Source organism: Condylura cristata, unplaced genomic scaffold (genome assembly GCF_000260355.1).
Source record: "Condylura cristata isolate star-nosed mole 26May11 unplaced genomic scaffold, ConCri1.0 scaffold00001, whole genome shotgun sequence".
Classification (NCBI taxonomy): Eukaryota; Metazoa; Chordata; class Mammalia; order Eulipotyphla; family Talpidae; genus Condylura; species Condylura cristata.
In genome coordinates this window covers 75,858,486-75,877,034 of record NW_004567102.1, presented here as the reverse complement: position 1 = coordinate 75,877,034, position 18,549 = coordinate 75,858,486, and the positions used below count along the sequence as shown (strand labels likewise).

Below are 18,549 nucleotides of genomic sequence, written 5' to 3'. Positions count from 1 at the left end.
AAAAAAAAAAAAAAATCGCTTTGGGCCTAAACTTTCTGAGGTTAAGATCAACAGAATGAGTTACAATGATTACTACATACACAAAAGGAAATAAAAAATAAACTGTACCCAAATACAGAAATTAAAAAAAAAAAAAAAAAAAAAAAAAAAAAAAAAAAAAAACCCTGTCCTAGCTTTCTTAAGTTGCTGCTTGGTACCTGCTTTCCAGCTTCCAAAATTGCATTGCAATTTTCTCCTTTCCTGTTATCTTAGGCTGTTTTTGAAAAATCTCGTGATTACAGTTTTAATGGTGCTTCAGGAGAGACTAGAGCTACATACTTCTATTTGCCATCCCTAAGTAGATATTACTCATACTGTCTGTGAATACCAAGTTAGTATTCTTGTTGTTTTCTTCCAGATTTTCTAAGTCAAGTGCATAGATTTGATGTTCTAATGCTGTGGTGTAGTCAACTGGACCACTTTCTCATTAATTTTCTCTTCCGAATATTAAATAAATAAATCACTTCGGCTTTCTTATTTTAGGGTGTGTTTCTAAGAAAATAAGAGCTTAGTCACTGGATGAACAATATCACGTCTCTCATGGTGACAGTAGGCAGCAAACGTGGCTGTGAGGTAGGCTGGGCTGGGGGCTCAAGGGGAAGAGAGTGGTGCTTCCCACCCCTGAGCTCAAACATAGGCTCCACAGACCAGCATAAGGTAGAGATGCCCACTGGGCTGTTGAGTGGACAGTTCTGGAGGGAATATAGAAGCAGCTTTGGTGACAGTGGGTTATTGCCAGTCTCCTGTTTGCCATTTAGCTATGGTTTTCATAATTTTTCCTCCAACATGTCCACCTTACCCAAACCTCGGGGCTGTCACCTGGACTGTTAGTCACTTCCTTGTGTGGTTTCCCAGTTTTCTGTGGAAAAAGCACTCATTCCTGTGCCAGAAGTGACAGGGAGAAGCGGAGCTTTGCCTGGTGGGCAGGGGTTTCAGGACACCCCAGGAAAGGGCCTGTGTGGAAATGAGAGAAGCATGAGAAAACCCAGCACTCAGATGAACAGCAAGTGGACTGGTCCATGGCCATTGTAGCCTGTGGCCCCTGAGAGAGGCTTGCAGGGTGACAAGCTGTGTGGATCTAACTGTGTAGATCTAACGTGAGCAAGAGCCTTGCTCCAAGTGGTGTATTAGCTTAGGAGTTTGTGTCTTTTCATGGTGATAACCTTGTCTCTCACTTACATGAGCAGTTTCATGGTGTATCAAGTCCATACACTTTAGTAAAAGATAGCTAATGCTGCTGACCAGTGAACTCTTGTGATTCTGAGGGCAGCTCATTCCCTAGATGAAAGGTAGGCCTGTCTTACATGATACAGGAGCTGTTATCACGTACCCTTATTTGAAATGAAATTTGTATTGCTTGAATACAGAAGGTACTTACAGAACCTCTTTTAAAAAATCTTTCATTTGCTAAAATGTAGCTATTGAGATAAATGTAGTGATTGCTAAAATGTAGTCATCCCCAAAGTGTGTGAGCCATAGGTTTGGATATACTAGTGCTTTTCGGTGCATTGAACTAGCCCTAAGACGGATGCTCTTTTTTTTTTTTTTTTAATTTAAGTCATTGTTTTTAACCTTTTGATTAAAGACCTTTCAGAAAACCTGAAGAAAACTATGGTTCCTTCTCCTGTAATAATTCACAGTGCATCATGCCTCGTGATTTTACCCAGAATTTCAGAGAATCCCTAGGGCGCCGTGCTCTCAGTGAAGGCTGAAACCCCAGCCGTGTTATCTGGGATGGTTCTCATTAAGGCACTAGAACCCCTTGTTTGCTTAGTAGATATAATGAACTCCAACTCTTCAAATACTACTCACAGTTCAGATACAACACCTGCACCTGGCAAACTTTACAATACTTGCACAAAATAAAAATAAGCAGTAGCAACTGCCTAAAAGTTTTTGCATCTCTTCTTTCTTTTGCTCTGTTTCTGAATAGCTCTTTGGCTAAGGATAAAGAGTTGTTGTCAAAGTCCTTCAAAGAACTGATACTGAGAGAAGCACCCTTTCTAAGGGCCTCTAGACCTAAGTCAGCAAGGAATTCCCACCCCCTTCCACAATTAGCTGCTTCGTATTTTGAAGTGTAAGAAACAGAACCTAGTTAGTAATGCTTTTAGAGTTGACCTTAACATGTTTATGTAAAACAATCCCAGATTTGGGGAGGATGGAGGAGAAACATTTGGAGTAGAACTTTCTTACCCATAAGGAGTGCTGATGAATGAAGTCAAAGAACTTAAAAGAGTGGTCCTGCTGGAAGACTAAAAATGGCAGTTCAGTTTCCTCCCAGAAGTGGGCCTTGCATTGTGTCACCAAGGACAATGGAAATAGAAGCCAGAAGTCATAGTTTATTTTGAGAATGCTGTGAAACATTTGTCCCCCATTAGATGATTGTGTTACGCACATTGGGGACGTCTTGGAGCGACACTTGTGCTCTGATCTCTCCCTCTACTGTCCTATACCAGCAGCCCTCAGGGAACAGAGGCCTTCCTGGCAGTTGCCATATATACATGTTCTTATTCCAATCTGATCCTCTCTCATCCCCAAAATAATCAGCACGATCAGAATGAAGCAGATGGCACAGCCTTCTTTGGCATACTGGCAGATCTGTATCACTCACTCAGTATTTTTAGAATCAAGGGGATTGAAAATTATGTCCTGAGATGTTTTGGGGGAAGACTTACTCTCTTTCCAGGGTGACAGGTGTTGAAATATTAGCGTATTTAAGACTCAAATACAATCTGGACGTCAAGTCACAGAACAGACTGATTATCATCGGGACCCTTTGTCAGCTCCCTGTGAGGATTGTTGGTGGTTTGCCAGATAATAGAAAGTTAATCACAAGTCTGTTTTAAGGATGTGGTCAGAAAGCGCATCAGGTTTCAAGTAAAGATTGGAATCAGCAGCAACAGCAGCCAATTCTGGTCAAGTCCATGGCAATGGGAGACGTTGTATTCTCCTCATGGTTTATTTTTAAAAAGTAGCTGAGCTTTGATCCTTAGCCACAATGAATTTATAGCCTCTTGAAAAGATGATTTTTATACAAGTTTGTGATTCTATCATGAAAATAGTACAAATGTTTATATTTTGTGTCTATATTAATGAATCACACAGTTATGGTACATGAAATGTAACTTTGAGGTCATCTAAAAGACTTCCTGAAGAAATTAAGGAATGTTTACTGTCATATAATTCAAGTCAGCATTTGAGGATTGACTGTGTGTATTTTAGCATTTGGATTAATACAAGACCTAAATCTCAACAGATAAAGACACTCATGAAATCAGTATAAAAATGTGTGAAAGATACTTTTTTTTGGTCTTTGAAAATTTGATGAGGAACAGGGAGTCAGAGGAGGTATGTCTCACATGTAAATGAAACATAAGCATGTCGGATCTCCCTAGGGATCCCCGCCATGTTTGAGGCCCAAGCAAGTGTAGGCAACCATGTCAATGATGCTGGACTTTGGAACTGAGGGCAGTGGCTGAAAATGTATCTTTCAGTGTAAAAGGACAGTCATTTTTTTTTTTTAATTCAGGGCATCTTTTTCCTTTGTATCCTTGGTGTGTTAGTCAGCAGTCAGTCAAGGTTGCTATCTGTCGAGAAACAAAGCAGGCAGGCTTTTTCCCGCAACCTCACACGGCCTTTCTGTGTGTGTGAGCGTGTGCATTGTCCAGACAACCAGTTCCTCACACTCTGAATAATGGATGGTGAATTAAAGGTAGGGAAAGAACGCGTGTCTTTTTTCCATTACATCTGCAGCTGAGTAGCTAGACCCGAGTGCTAATGTGTAGCTGATGGTGTCTGCTGTGACCCCTGTGTCTTGGCAGTACTGTATTTGTGTGGTGTGCTTTTAGATTTGCTTTCAGACCCCTCTTGTTTTGGTTAGTTGTATCAGGTGGATATCACGAATGAAGAAGCAAACTCAGGACAGAGGTACCAAATGGGTAAGCTGGAATTTGAACTGGGGTATCTTTCCATGTGTTCATAGCACCTGTGATGGGAGCTGTATATCCTGCCCACACGCAGGGCAGTACCTGTTGGTGAATCAGCCACATGGCTGTGTCTGAGGGAACACACGGCCCCGCCTTCATCTCAGTGGTGAAACTGAGTCTGTGGGTCCCACACAGCAACTAGATACTGGTCATGTCTCATGACATAAGAGAATGAATTTATTGAGAGTTGAAAAAAGATGTATTAAGTGGAGGATTGGTGTGTGTGTATGTGGAATACAAAAGCCTCACCAACAGAGCAGCTTCCTCTGCTGAGTGGCGAGGGCTCAGGGAACAAAGAAGAGGGAAAAATTCACGCTGTATGTTGTATATACCACTTCAATCTTTTTTAATAGAGTACACAGTAATTTCAAGTGAATGAAATGCGATGATGATAAATTCTATCCCTTTTCTGGCTAGGCTGTTATTACGGCCAGACTTAGGCCGGATGAGAAATAGGACACATCGTGAGACCTGGCAGCGCAAACTCAGCCGCGCACGGTGGAATTCCTCGAAGGCGTTATTTTGTTTGTGGACAGGGTGGTGGTTGGGGGCATCTCCAGGTAGAGCCTCCAGCTTGAGCTAGAATCTCGGTGGGAACTAGGAGTCGGGGGAGAGATGGGTTTGACCCGAGCTGGGACGGGACTTCAGGTCAAGTCACACATGGCCACGGTGGAATCGGGAGCAAGCCTGCTGCCATCAGAGTGGGTCTGGTGCCAGGCTGCTGGCTGTGCAGGCCTGTGCCCTGGCTTTGGACCAGGGCTAGCTCTTCAGGTCAGAGTGTGCATGTCAGCTTTGAAGGTTCCAAGCAGGTGGGGCAGGGCCACGGGGAGCCAGCTCCTTTATGAACTCTGACCGAACACTAAAGCTATCTGAGCTTAGTTGATGAGGCATGAGAGAAATTCACGGCGATTTCTGGTCACTTAGAAAGGGGGTGCAGCTTTTCTCTGCACATGTACTCTGGGCTGGTATTTTGCAAGATGCTTGAACTATTATAATAAAAGTTCATCGAGCTAGACTCTGGTATCTGATCTGAATGCAACTGCAAAGGTAAATGAAAATTCACGTTTAACAACAAAGAGCCGCGCTAAGGCCTGGCAGGGAATGAATGGCTGCAGGAAGCCGGTGCCTGCGATCGCTCAGTTTACCATTCTTGTCCTACTTGTTTGACCGAGTTCAGACAGGGCTGGCCTGTGGACAAAAGCTTCTCAGAATGCTTAATGCAAGACTTCATACTCTAACTGTTTCTGTTTAAGTGCTGGCACTCGAGAGGTTAGCATCCAGTCCCTGAGACTCACCCCGTAGACGTGCACACAGTGCTCTGGGTAGTCAGGGGTGGACTGTTTGCATGTGAGGCTGCCTGAGCCTGGGAGGGCGCCTCACGTGACGGTTCCCGCTGTGGAAAGTTAAGAGCCTGGTCCTGGGCGACAGCGTTGGGGTTGGCAGAGTGTAATAACGTGGGTTTGAGAATAGCTGCAGGTTGAGAAGGAAGCAGGCCACCCCTGAGAAGTGGCACAGCCACAGGTAGCTGGGTTGGCCGTCCAGGGTGCGGCTGGGGAATGAGGAAGTGTCCCCAGAAATGAAAGGGGAAGCGATGTGCAGAAGAGCTCACCAGAGGATGGTGCCAGCACACCTACACAGCTGAGCCCGCGCGCCTGATCCCTGGCTTTTATTTCCATGGGAATATTTTCTGCCCCTGCAGGGGCATTCGTGAAGTAGAGTAGCTTTATTCACGTTTTGTTTATGTCGGTCCTTCTGCTGGTTAACTTTACAAACAAATTAATTTGTAGAGTATATACACGATTTCTTCTCATCTGCTGGAAGCTGAAACAGGTGTAATAAACAGCGTCTGTCGTGCTAACCGTGAGTGTAGGGGACTAGCCCATGGTGTGAAGAAACAGGAGTGCTTTTTGTTTTGTACCAACAAGACACGCAGATGCACCGGGGACTTTTCTTTTTCGAATTGGTTGACCTAGCCTCACACAGACCTGAAATTGTGGCTTAAAGTAGAAATCACGGCTTATGGAAATAGCTGTCTTTATCACCAAGGACGGCATGCACGCCACCACGGAGATGCCAGGAGTGTGACCGCTGCACTCAGGAGAGTGGCAGGCAGGTGGCTTGGGTGCAGAAGGGCCTCTGAAAAAGCGCACGGGAAAGCTGCATCGCTGTGCGGCCTGAGCGCCACTTAAAGAAACGTGTGGACTCTGAACTGGTGGGGGAGGAAAAGCATTGTTTTCACATGGCTAATGCAAGAAAACTGTTCCTCTTCTCTCCACAGACAGTCTGGTGACCGGGACATGTCCCAGCTCTAGTGATGCAGATTACCTTTCTGTTCCTGGAATCTCATCTGTGCCTCAGCCTTTCTTCTCTCACCTTGAGACTGCATATAATTGGGATGTGGGAAAGCAGGAAGCCAAGCTAGTGGTCACTGAGAGGCCCGTGTGTGGGTAGAAGCAGGCCCAGAACCACGACGCTGCCTCTCCCCTGGAGTTCAGCTGCCCTGGCTCTGCCGATGCGCTCAGCACCATCCTTCCCTTTGTGCTTAAATGGCACAGCACTTGGTCAGCGCATCTGAAAAGGAAGGTGTGAGAAGCAAAGCCCATGGCCACCTACCCCTGCCAGTTATGTGGCAAGACGTTCCTCACCCTGGAGAAGTTCACTATCCACAATTATTCCCACTCCAGGGAGCGACCTTTCAAGTGCTTGCAGCCAGACTGTGGCAAAGCCTTCATTTCCAGATATAAATTAATGAGGTGAGAGGCTTTAGAAAAGGTATGTACTTTCACACATACCTTGAATGGCTTTGCAAGCCCTCAGAACAGACACTGCGAGGGCAGAGATGCAGTGCATGGGTGCCTGTAGCCTTTACAGCTGTTATCTCCACGCTGACCATGGTTTGGGGAGAGCCTTGCTGTGCCATGTCAGTTCATTCCCTTCAGCAGATATTTCCCTGTCTGCCTCCAGTCTGCCCGACCTGAGAAGAGAATGATGACAAAGCCCCTGACCAGCCACACAGCCATGCACACACAGAATGCAGCTCAGTGCCTGACAGAGCCTTGGGGGGGGGGGGGAGCCGTTCCCAGGGAAGCCTGGGGGCGGGAGGGCAGTACAGTCTTCACATGGGATATAGCATGACTAGGAGGTTGGTGAGGGGAAGGCCAGGACAGCCATAGCATTGAAGCCCCGAGTTCAGAGAAGGGCACAGTGGGGCTCCCAGTGTCGGCAGGACGGAGCAGCTGCTGCCAGGCGTGGCCTTGGCCGTAAGGGCGGGTTTTCTGCTCATGGGTCTCAGTGCCGGGACACTAGAGCGCTTCGGTGGTGTCTGGAGAAGTGGCAGGAGAGTCACTTGAGGTGTGATGTGTGACATGTGGAGGGCCTGAGCAGTCCTCACGGTGAGGCTGGAGAGCAGGGAACCCCCCTCTTGGGGCCAGTTTTCCAGCAGCTTCTCCATGTGGTCTAAAAACCACCCAACAGGTGGACTCGGTTAGGTGTGTGATTTTGAGCGTGAGCATCAGTCCTTCAGGGCATTCATGCTACACCACAGGATAAGTCTCTGTTGTAGCAGCCAGACCTTGGGAAAAAAGAACACAAAACCCAGTAGATTTAATCTGTTTTATGGACACCTCCTCGGTGCTCATTTCCATGAGGGAAAAGAACAAATGAGATGATGTTTCTGCCATCCAAGGATTTTTTGTAATATGGAAGCTACGAATGACGCTGGGACTAGGCTGGGCCTGTTCTGAGTGACATGACCACTGTGCTGAGCAGTGCCCTGCAGTGACGCCTGGTGAAGGGGAAGGTGCTGTCTACCTCTAACCTAACTTAAAGCATCAGACTTAAGACTGCTTCCAGATAAGGGCCCCCATCAGCAGAAAGAGGCTTTCCACTGAGTGTGTTGGCACAGATCACGTTATAATTAAAACGTGGAGTGCAGCATTTGAAAGAGTTTAAAGAAACAGAAACTATGCTATTTCTTCAGAATATCACTGTAGTATATATGTAAAATGAGTTGATTTTTAAAATAAGCCTATTTCTAAGTGTTATAAAATTCATATATTTTCTTCACATAGACCATGCTCGAGTTGCTGTGAATGTAAGTACTGAGTGCCTAAGTGCCTACTGTGTGCACCGAATTTGTTGTAAGGACTTCCTGTTTTGCAAGCAAGCTGCTGCTGTATACACAGTAATTATCCTCCCCAAACTCTGAAAGCAGCGTTTGCTGCAGTGAAGTCACAATGAGGAGGTTATAACTAGGTAAAGACTGAAGCACATATAGGAGATAAATATTTGGGAAAGGCAGTGCAGCTGACAGATTATTGGAATGACAGGAATTAGGAGGGATCATTGTGGTCAGCCACTCCGAAGCTGTCTTAAGCAATATTTAGGAGGTGGTGATTCTGAGCAGGGGAAACAACTGGTTCAGTTAAGGGTGTGAAGTGAAGCGGAAAAAGGGAAGCAGTGTACTTTGTGCAAGAACTGCCTTCATGCCACAGCCTGACCGTTCCTGCCCCTCTGGCTCAAGCAGTGACCTAGTAAAGAGCAGAAGGCTGAGGTGGCAGGTGCTTCAGGGTTTACTTTTTTCAAGGAGGGCGGTGGACAGCACCTACCCCATTTCCCTCAGTCACAGCCTGAGTGCCATTTTATAAGCAGAGGTTGAAGGAGAAAATAACCTACTTGCTTTTAACGAGAAAGGAGAGATGGATGCCAGCGCAGCAACTGACAGCAGCCAGGTGAAGACAGAGGCAGGAAATAAGAGGATGTGCACAGGCCCTTGGGAGGATGTTTTAATGTCAGCAGTGATCACAAGAGTTTGGTCGTTGACGTGGTCTAGGTGACACCCAAGGGTGGTGGAATTCGGTGACAGATCGAAACTGTGACTTCATGGCTTGTGAAGCAAACTGAAGGAAGTTGAGAAAAGGAAACAAGTTGTTAAAAGTAATTTCAAGTATAAAGCGATAATGTTCTAAATTCAGACTGCTGCATTAATAAGGGATGAATGAAAAGGGAAAGAATTAGATACAAGGCAAAGTGAAAAAATTTGAGGGCCAGGAGCTGGTGAAGGCTGGAAGCGGTGCTGCTGCTCAGGACTGGTGGCCTAGGCCCTCCCCTAGCTGGCCCAGGGCACAGTGAGGAAACAGCTGGTTCACCTGGCATTGAGCTGTGATTGTGAAATAGAATCAGATCCCCTCCCCCAAAGGGCAAGTGTGGATGGTCCGGGACAGCTTTGGGGTCCTGTTCACTGGCACTAATGAAAGAAAGGAACTTGTTTCACAAGCTTGTAGACCTGATCCTCCTCTCCTATCTATTCCTGATGATATATCTGGGTTTCTGGTTCTTTTACCCTCTGAAAGGCTCTGAACCCCTTTTCTGCAGCCCACAGACGTACCTGAGCGCACTGACCGTGGTGACGTCAGCACCATTTCGCTGCTCTCCAGCACCTGCTGCAGTGGCCTGCCCTCAGCACCCGCGGCCCTGCCCACCGCGGCCCGGGGTCCCTTCACGTGCCAAGCTCTGGTGTGCTGGAGGGAATGGCTGGAACTGACTTTTTCTGTCCCTTGTCACACAGCAGGCTACGCTTTTGGGGGGTGGGGGAGAAAGGATAGATGTGCGGTTTTACAACACTGTGCCTATAAGTCAGAGTTGCAATTCAGGATGCTATTTTGTAAGAAACACTGATATGTAGTCTTGGTGTTTTATATGATGTTTGTCGAGTTTTTAAAGCCAAGAGCTTCGATTTCAGGATCTTGTTGTAGTTATGATAGAAATGACATGAGTGTGGTTTCCCCATAGTAATTTGTGCTTTATGAATATCAGTGTAAAATAGGTATTTAGAAATTCCAGATTGACTAGGATGACTGTGTCCTGAAGCCCAGCTCAAGCTTGTAACTGTTGCTAGGAGTAGCAGCTTAGTCCTTCTGGAAATGTCTTTTTGAATTCTGCTAATGAAATTACCAGTGACTTTCAGGGAGGAGGTTGGAGGTGTCTGAGAGGGAGGTGGGGACTACATACATGAGATGACAGCAAATTATTCAATGGAGAGAACCAGGACTTAATGGAAAGATCTTGTAGAAGGTTCCAAGCACAGGTGGTGGGGGTGGCGTTCCGGTCCAATTAGACACATCTTCTGAGGTTGAGAATAGCCTTTCCAGTATCCTATGACCTGAACTTTTTCTCAGTCAAGATACAGCTGGAATCATATGCAAGAATAATAACCTAAAACTAGGGTTCTTTTGTAGAAAGCAAATGAAGTCACTTACAGAAATTCAGAAGTTTCCAAACCGCAGAAGGTATAGCCACTTAACCCTTTCTGAAAAATATTTTTCATGATCACATAAGCTTTTAATACTTGTATTTGTTTAGCAGCCTATCTGCACATATTAGGAACATGTGTTCTCAGAATATTCTTTCCAAGTATGAAACTCACATTGTGCCTTTAGTAGTGCTGCTTTTTCATGATAAAGTTGTATGTGCTTGTAGTGTCTGGAAAATAGAGCAAAGTAGTTTGGAAATGAAAACCATCTCTTCTACCCCCACTTAGAGAAGACTATTAACATTTGAATATTGTTTCTAAACCTCCCTTCAGCTCTTAGGAAACAGCGTCTATTGTGAATTTTCTCCTTCTGCTCATAGGCACATGGCGACCCATTCACCCCAGAAATCTCACCAGTGTGCGCACTGTGAGAAGACATTCAACCGCAAAGACCACCTGAAGAACCACCTCCAAACCCATGACCCCAACAAAATGGCCTTTGGGTGTGAGGAGTGTGGGAAGAAGTACAACACCATGCTGGGCTACAAGAGGCACCTGGCCCTGCACGCGGCCAGCAGTGGCGACCTCACCTGCGGGGTCTGCGCCCTGGAACTGGGGAGCACAGAGGTGCTGCTCAACCACCTCAAAGCCCACGCTGAGGAGAAGCCCCCTAGTGGAACCAAGGAAAAGAAGCACCAGTGCGACCACTGCGAGAGATGCTTCTACACCCGGAAAGACGTGCGGCGCCATCTGGTGGTCCACACAGGCTGTAAGGACTTCCTGTGCCAGTTCTGTGCCCAGAGATTTGGGCGCAAAGACCACCTCACCCGACACACCAAGAAGACGCACTCGCAGGAGCTGATGAAAGAGAGTCTGCAGCCCGGAGACCTTCTGAGCACCTTACATGCCATCTCTCCCCAATTCCAGCTCAAGGCTGCCGCCGCGCTGCCTCCTTTCCCGTTAGGAGCGCCCATCCAGAATGGGCTTGCAAGTAGCTTGCCAGCTGAGGTACATGGCCACCCCCACAATCCTTCAGAGCAGCCCCCTCAACCCATGCAACAGCTGCCAGAGCCCCTGGCCCCCCTCCACCCCATAGCATCTCCCAGCTCCCCTCCTTCAGCCCTCCAGAATCACAAGTACAACACCAGTTCTACCTCATACCCCCCACTTGCAAGCCTGCCCCTCAAAACAGAAACTAAAGGATTTTGCAATATTAATTTGCTTGAGGACTTGCCTCTGCAAGAGCCTCAGTCACCTCACAAGCTCAGCCCAGGTTTTGATCTGGTTAAGGGTAGTGCTGGTAAAATAAACCTGCCCAAGGAGCTCCCTGCAGATGCTGTGAACCTAACATTACCTGCCTCTTTGGACATTTCCCCTCTGTTGGGCTTCTGGCAGCTGCCCCCTGCTTCCCAAAATGCCTTTGGGAATAGCACTCTCACCCTGGGGCCTGGGGAGTCTCTGCCCCATAGGCTAAGCTGTCTGGGGCAGCAGCAACAAGACCCCTCACTAGCCATGAGCACCATGAGCCTGGGCCAGCTCGCCCTGCCTCCCATCCCTCATGTGTTCTCAGCTGGCACCGGGCCGGCTATCCTGCCTCATTTCCACCATGCATTCAGATGACTGGTTTTTAAGGCGATCAGATTCTGGAAGATGTTTTTCAGGAGCATTTAAGCATCAGTTAAAATACAAGGAACGACATGGAAAACAGGACTGGGACTATGGCTTATTCAGTAATGACTGCCTTTGAGATAAAGTTCTTGAACTGCATGTATTGTGCCAATCTGTCCTGAGTGTTCACGCTTTGTACCAAATGTAATAAGCAAGTATTCTTTACTGGAGCGGCAACACGTATTGTCATGACCGACATCCACGGGGCTGCTATGGTTAGCTATGGTTAGGTGTTTGTCATATTGAATATAATCGTAAGCCATGATCATCGTGTGTTAACTAAATAACTTTCTGTGGCACTGCCTAGTAAGGAACTACGGACAAGTCTGGATTTCTCCAAAAGGGGAGACTTTTAAAGAAAATAACCTTTCTATTGCATACTCTACCTAGGCTGTGTATTTCTTTTCAGGGATTTTTCTACCTTCAGGGTTGGATGTAGTTTAGTTACTCTTGTCATAGCCAACCTGTAGTTTTCCAGAAACAATTGCTTGTGGAATAATAGGCGTCTCCATTTTAAAAAAGCATTTTAAATGTAGTTTGAATATTTTCCACAAGATGCTACAATGTGAGTTATCACTTATTCATTTATCTTAAAGACTAAGCTGGTCAGTTATAGCTGACAGAAAAAAGAAAGAAAAAAAAAAAAAACACCGTGTAGCCAGTTAAGTGATAAAATAATCCAGGCGTCAGTCAAGAAAAGCATTTTGCTGACTTTAATATTGATTATATTTTTAACAGGAATAAGAAAATATTACTGGAATTTAAAAATATATATATTAAACAAGAATTTTCTTTGCTCTGTCTGGCTTAAAATACTACTCTGCTTTAAGTTCTTAAGTATTATTTTTAATCAATAAATGCATTTACGTCAATATTAGTTTTTATTCAAAAATATTTTGCAAATATAACTATAATCTTTTGAATTTGGTATCTAATGAGTTTTAAAAATATAAAACCTAACCTTTTTTTTTTAAAGCTTTTGTCTTGTGTTTAGAGGCTTTCTATATGAAGATATATCTTACATACAATAAACTACAAATTCTGCATCTGGCTTGGTTAATTCTTCCATTCGACACCGCCTAATGGCATCAAGACATGAACCATTTCTAGCTCCCTCACGCCCCCTCCTGGTCATTACTTCCCCCACAGAAACTGCTATTCTGACCTCTTCAGCATCTGTTAGAAACCATCATTTGGACGTGTACATTGCTGCAGTTAAATTCACAGAGCTGAGAACGTGCTGCAGACAGGAATTCAGTTCCTCACTGATTTCTGGCATGGAGGGCAGAACGCTGGCAGCTCACTCAGGCTGGGGCAACCGATGTTTCACTTTGCACTGGGGTCTACCACTTCTCATACAAACTAGCAGCTTGCTTATTCCTGACTGTAGTTTCTTCAGGAAGTATTCTAGCCACCAGGTCCAGGGCACCAATCTGTCTTACCTTTGAGCACAGAGGGAGGCCACCTTCAGGTCTCTTGCTCATCAAAGAGGCCTGTTTGCCAAACGTGAGACAGGCCTGAACCTTAACGGTGATGCTGATGACCGTAAAGGGCTTGCTTGGGCACTGCAGACACACACCTGGGAAAGAGAATGAGACAAAGGCTGTAGTAAACCTCATCAGTAACAAGCCACAGCTCTGGGATAGCAGTCAGTTCCCACACTGCTCTTACCTCCTCAAGAGCAAGCATCTCTCGGGGCCAAAGCACAAGCCCGAGCAGGGCAACCTCCGCTGAAAGCTCCCAAGACAACTAATTTCTGATGGCTGTTGGATCCAGAATGCATACTTGATTTGCCTGAGCAAAAACGGGGTGTGACTCCCAAAATAGAGGTCATACTAGTTTCAGATGTGTCGCTGCACCACAAGCAGAGGATCCTGGAATTCTACTTACATTTTGATGGAGGTGGGGGGATGGTTTCATTCCTAATTGAAATTTTCTGAGTTTAAGAAAACATAAAACTTCTTAGATTAAAGCATGAATTAAGTGTGAATGAGTCTACGAAGAATTTAGTAACTATTAAGACAGCAAAGAGAAGGAATAGTTGACACACCACCTCCCAATAGCGCTCTGAACCAAGCAATGGAGGAATGAACAGCTGACTTCTATTGCGCGTGACGAGCAGATGACCTTCCAGGGGTGGGGAGGTTGCTGGAGCCTGTGCCCTCCACTGCACTGCTCCCCCAAACCTGCACACGCATGTCGGAGGCACTTCTATGTGGTCTACTGCGTATGTATACATTCCACAGCATACGGGCAATTCGACATCTAAAAACAGGAGCAGTTACTAATCGGTCATTACTAACTTATTAGCGACGAATGTTAAAGCTGCGATTTCACAGCTAACGTATAAAGTGAAGCTAGCTAAAAAACTTAATTTCCTCGTGAGTAAATAACGCTGGCACTCCAAAGACCTTCACTCCACAGCTCTCATATCAGAGCATTTTCTTTAAAAGCTTATTAATTAGGGCCCTCCCTGGTGGCTCAGCGGGTTAAAGCACAACACTAAGAAGCTTAAGCCACTTCCGCATGAGTTCGATCCCCACCTGCCCACTTCCGCATGAGTTCGATCCCCACCTGCCGGGAGGTGACCACTGGCGTGGCAGACCTCTCCTGACCAGCCTGCTGCTCCCCTTAGCAGTGTACTTCGTCGATCTGCCTGTTCAGCTCCCCACTCTGTCTCTGGTGAATCCTCTCACCCTCCGCATCTCTGGCCTATACCCCAGTTCTGTATGAATAAATAAATAAATCTTAAAAAAAAAAAAAAGCTTATTAGTTAGCCAAGTGAAGAAAACTCAAGTGAATTTTCAAATCAAGCATTATCATACATGTCGAGGTGTTCTTTAATGATTTGTGTGAAAGTTTGTGTAGGGTATATATAGGAGAATGGGAAGCTAGGTTTTACTTGTAGGTGATGTCTTAAGAGGTCTGTAAACAGAAATCTGCTGTCCCTTCTTCCGTGGCCTTCCTGGGTAGATGGTCACCGGGCGAGGAGCTGTGGGAGTTGGCCTGAAAGGAAGCAGGAAAGGCATTTGCTTCAGAACGTCATTGTTTCCACACGAGAAAATAATCTAGGCCTCATTAAAGTTTTAATTGTTCTCAACAATTCACAATGCCACGAAGTTTCCAATTTCATAGCAGTCCTAGTCAGTGTCAGTCTCAGGGAATGCTGGGAATGCCCCTTTTCTGGGGTGGGGGTGGAGGGGTGTTTGGGAAAGGGGACAGGGTAAGTAGCCTTCTATGTCAAAGTGAGAAATCATTCCCCTTTGCTATTAAATCAAGAACAATTGGAAACCATAAGAATCAAGAAGAATGTCACTTATAGACCATATGTTTAACAAAAGGGGTAAATTTTAAGAGCGTACATTTTATTTGCCACCCCAGGGTGTGCCCAAACTTCTCCTTGGTTGGCCTGTTAGACACTTATTCTCCTAAAGGTTCATTAGTTGTATCTGCACATTAGGCAATCAAACACCTGGATTAGAGATTATTTCTTGTTCTTACCTGGCCTCGAAGAGTTAATCTTTTTTAGGAGATTTAGTAAATCCTGGTCTGAGTTTTGCTCCAGAAGCAGGGTCCACTGCTAATCTTTTGCAGACATGAACAGATTAGTTATGTAAAAACAAACATTAGCAAGAAAAGAAAAAAAAAGGAATGATTATGAAATCCTCACATTCGATTTGAAAGTCTATTCTTTATTTTGCTGTGTTGTGTTTTTAACTACAGGCAAATAGTCTCTTTCCTGGGCCAAATAAGGAAGCCAAGGACTGTCTCAGGAGCCTTCTGTCCTCTGCCCCTCTCCCTCCCTCACCACCCAAGGGGAAGCCCTGGGACCGCCATCTTTGAGGCCCAATTTATACAACTGGGTTATCCACATCTCCCCACTTGTATACAGGTGTTCAAAATGTACTCTGAGGCTCACAATTCTTTGCCTGCCTCCGCACTAGAAAGGATTTGATGAGCCTATGAAAGAATGAGAGGCCTTCCCTCAGTTAATTTCCACAGCAATGGACTTCTTCCAGAAACAGCATTCTTTTCCATTAGTCCCAGCAGCACTATGAGGTATGGTCATGTAGGAGTTTATAGAAATGGGCACTTATGCCACCGTCTGTTCTCGAATGTGTGGTATGTGGTGGAATTCTTCGAGAATTTTTTTTTTTTTTTTTGTGAAAAGGATGTTAGTCTCCTGTCCTAGAGACCTCCTTCTTAATCAACATTGTATGGAGCAGGAGGAGTAACCAAAGAACCCCATCAAAGGATGCAGGACTGGAAAGAGTTTTCAGTGTTAGTTTTACTCAACAGTTACACATTTTACTTTTCCCAAAGCATCAAAAACTGACCTTTTGATACTGTATTTGCTACACAACTGAATTAGGGCAGGAGGTGTGAAGCTTCACTTGACCAAATCCACTTGCTCCAAAAATAAAAACAGAGCTCCCTCCAACAAAGCTGTCTAGAACAAGGTTCATTAAATTGATGAAGCAAGATAGCTCCAGAACCCAGACGATACTGTCATAAGTCTATCTATATAAATGGACTGGAGAAACTGCTACTGAGAGGCCTTCAGAGTAAATGAGTCCCCTTTACATCAAAACTCTCACAAACTTAGCCACTAGGAGCTCTTTGCTAGCTAAGCTATAAACTCATTTCCTACCTCAACACAAGAGCTTTTGTGAGAATGTGGCAAGTCATTACCTTTCTCTGAAATAATTTTACACACACATACACTTAGATATAAATACATACATTGTATGCAACTGACCCTTGCACAATGTAAGTTTGAACAACACAGATTTTTCTGTCTGGGAGTCCTCATTTACAGATTCAACCAAACCCTGTTGTCGGTTCACTGAATCAGCAGAGGTGGAACTGTGTGTATGGAGGAGGGGGTGGACTCTAAATTAGACATGACTATTCAGCTTCGAGGAAAGTCAGTGCTCTCCACCCCCTTGCACCCCCTCAAGTCCCATCCCCCATTGTTCGAGGGTCAATGGTGCATGTACAGTTAAAGGGATGGACAAAACTCTGACAGACTCTAGCATTTCCTATTCAGTTACTCAAGATGCTTCCTTCTTTGTGCTTTCCTCAAGTGTAGAGTAGAGATAGGGAGAGAAGGTTTACCCCTGTGTTACTGGAAAGATTCAACGAGTTAATGCAGGAAGTGTCTTAAAGAGGGTACAAAGTAAGTTTGGCTTATCTCCATGACAAGGGGTGTTTTGGGTATAGCAAAAAAGTAGAAACATCTTATCCGCTCAACATCAGGAAAAGTAGCTAAATAAATGGCACTGGGGTCTTATGATATGATCCTATGTTTTAAAGACTCTTCTGCCCTAGTGAAAAGTTTGAAAGGTATTAATGAAAAAAGAGAGGATGTGTACATGGACTATAAGCTTATCTTTGATTACAAGAGAACAGTGACCAAAAAAAAAGAGGAGTATAAATAGAGAAAATTGAAAGAAGATATCAATGTTAAGAGGGACTTGTCAGGGAGTCGGACGATGGATGTTTTTTTATTTTCTATGCTCTTCTTTACAGTCAGCATAAATTTCTTACATGATCATTTTTAGAGTGTTCTTTCTCAAAAGAAATTTAGAAGGGAAAGTTCCTGGCCATCACAATGGCCAACTTATACAGCTGAGAGAGTCCACGGATGTGACGTCAGCACCCATCAGAGTTGAAGTGCCTCACAGAGCACTCACAGCCCACCTGCCCAGGTGCCAGGCTTCCATGCTAGTTTAATTTCTCTTTCCACCCCAAGGCTTCTCCATGCTTTGGCCAAGTGCATCCTTTGTGTCTAGGGAAATCCCCTGCAATTTCCCTTTCGTGTTTTGTTCATTCCTCCTGCAGCTTCGCTCACTGGTCAAACCTTATCTCTTCTGAAGCTCATGCCAAGTGCTTCCACCTTCACAGTCTCCACCCTCTCAGGCTGCGCCTCCTGCATAAGGCCTCCTGAGCAGCACTGACCTCTGTTGATTCGACTTTTACATTCCACTGTTCAATATTAGATGTACTCACTCCCCCTAGACTTATAAGAATCCACAGGCATAAGAAACAACCACGCACAATAAGTCTGCTCTGAATGAATACGGGTGCTCGCCTGTGTCAAGAGATTGTCTCTGCACATCAGGCCTAGGGATGAGAAAAGATGATGACTCATCCACATCTCTCCTGAGAGTGAATTTAGAACATACTAAAGAAGCACTAACTGCTTCTTTTACTCAAGAGGATGTAAACCAGAATTGTAGGGAGTTAGCTACTGGCCAGATGAAAGACCGCCCTAGGGCTTCTGTGGAAGGGAGGTGACACTACTGTCACTTCAGAAACAGCAAAACCCATCAGTAACGATTGGAAAAAGACCCTCACATTACAAATAGATTAATACTGACCAGAACAAGAGCAAGGGACAGTAAGTGTGAATCTGATTCTCACAAAGACCCATTCACGTTAACAAAAGGCACTCAACTTTTCTGAGTGGTAGCATTTTGGGGAGTTCACCTTCCCTCAGGATGCTTTTGTTCCCTCCCCAAGAATGGCTCCCAATAAATGTGACTAATAAAATGGCACACTAACCCTGGAGGTTATAATTTTAAAGGTAAACAGGTGAGACCA

At 45.1% G+C, this 18,549-nt stretch overlaps 2 protein-coding genes and 1 long non-coding RNA gene across 6 annotated transcripts in view; 1 reads left to right on the top strand and 2 right to left on the bottom strand.

Annotated features, from left to right (window-relative positions):
* The window catches only part of PLAGL1 (pleiomorphic adenoma gene-like 1), a 56,815-nt gene extending 44,013 nt beyond the window's left edge, over positions 1–12,802 (top strand). For 3 of the 4 annotated variants that reach the window (XM_012723828.1, XM_012723834.1, XM_004673912.2), the window contains 2 exons: positions 6,304–6,778; positions 10,656–12,802. In XM_012723828.1, coding sequence (XP_012579282.1) covers positions 6,627–6,778; positions 10,656–11,895 — 1,392 coding nt within the window. In that variant the 5' untranslated portion in view covers positions 6,304–6,626 and the 3' untranslated portion in view covers positions 11,896–12,802. The remainder of the gene's footprint in view (positions 1–6,303; positions 6,779–10,655) is intronic. The other variant, XM_012723844.1, reaches the window with a different exon arrangement.
* LOC105853520 lies at positions 7,297–9,935 on the bottom strand. The gene is made up of 3 exons (XR_001145365.1): positions 9,412–9,935; positions 8,700–8,923; positions 7,297–7,596 (listed from the first exon to the last, which is right to left on the bottom strand). It is a non-coding gene; the product is annotated as an uncharacterized LOC105853520 (long non-coding RNA).
* A 2,647-nt stretch (positions 12,803–15,449) lies between the features above and the next one.
* The window catches only part of ZC2HC1B (zinc finger, C2HC-type containing 1B), a 29,201-nt gene continuing 26,101 nt past the window's right edge, over positions 15,450–18,549 (bottom strand). Inside the window, exon 7 of the mRNA XM_004673911.2 lies at positions 15,450–15,528. Within this exon, the coding sequence (XP_004673968.1) occupies positions 15,459–15,528 (70 nt within the window). The 3' untranslated portion in view covers positions 15,450–15,458. The remainder of the gene's footprint in view (positions 15,529–18,549) is intronic.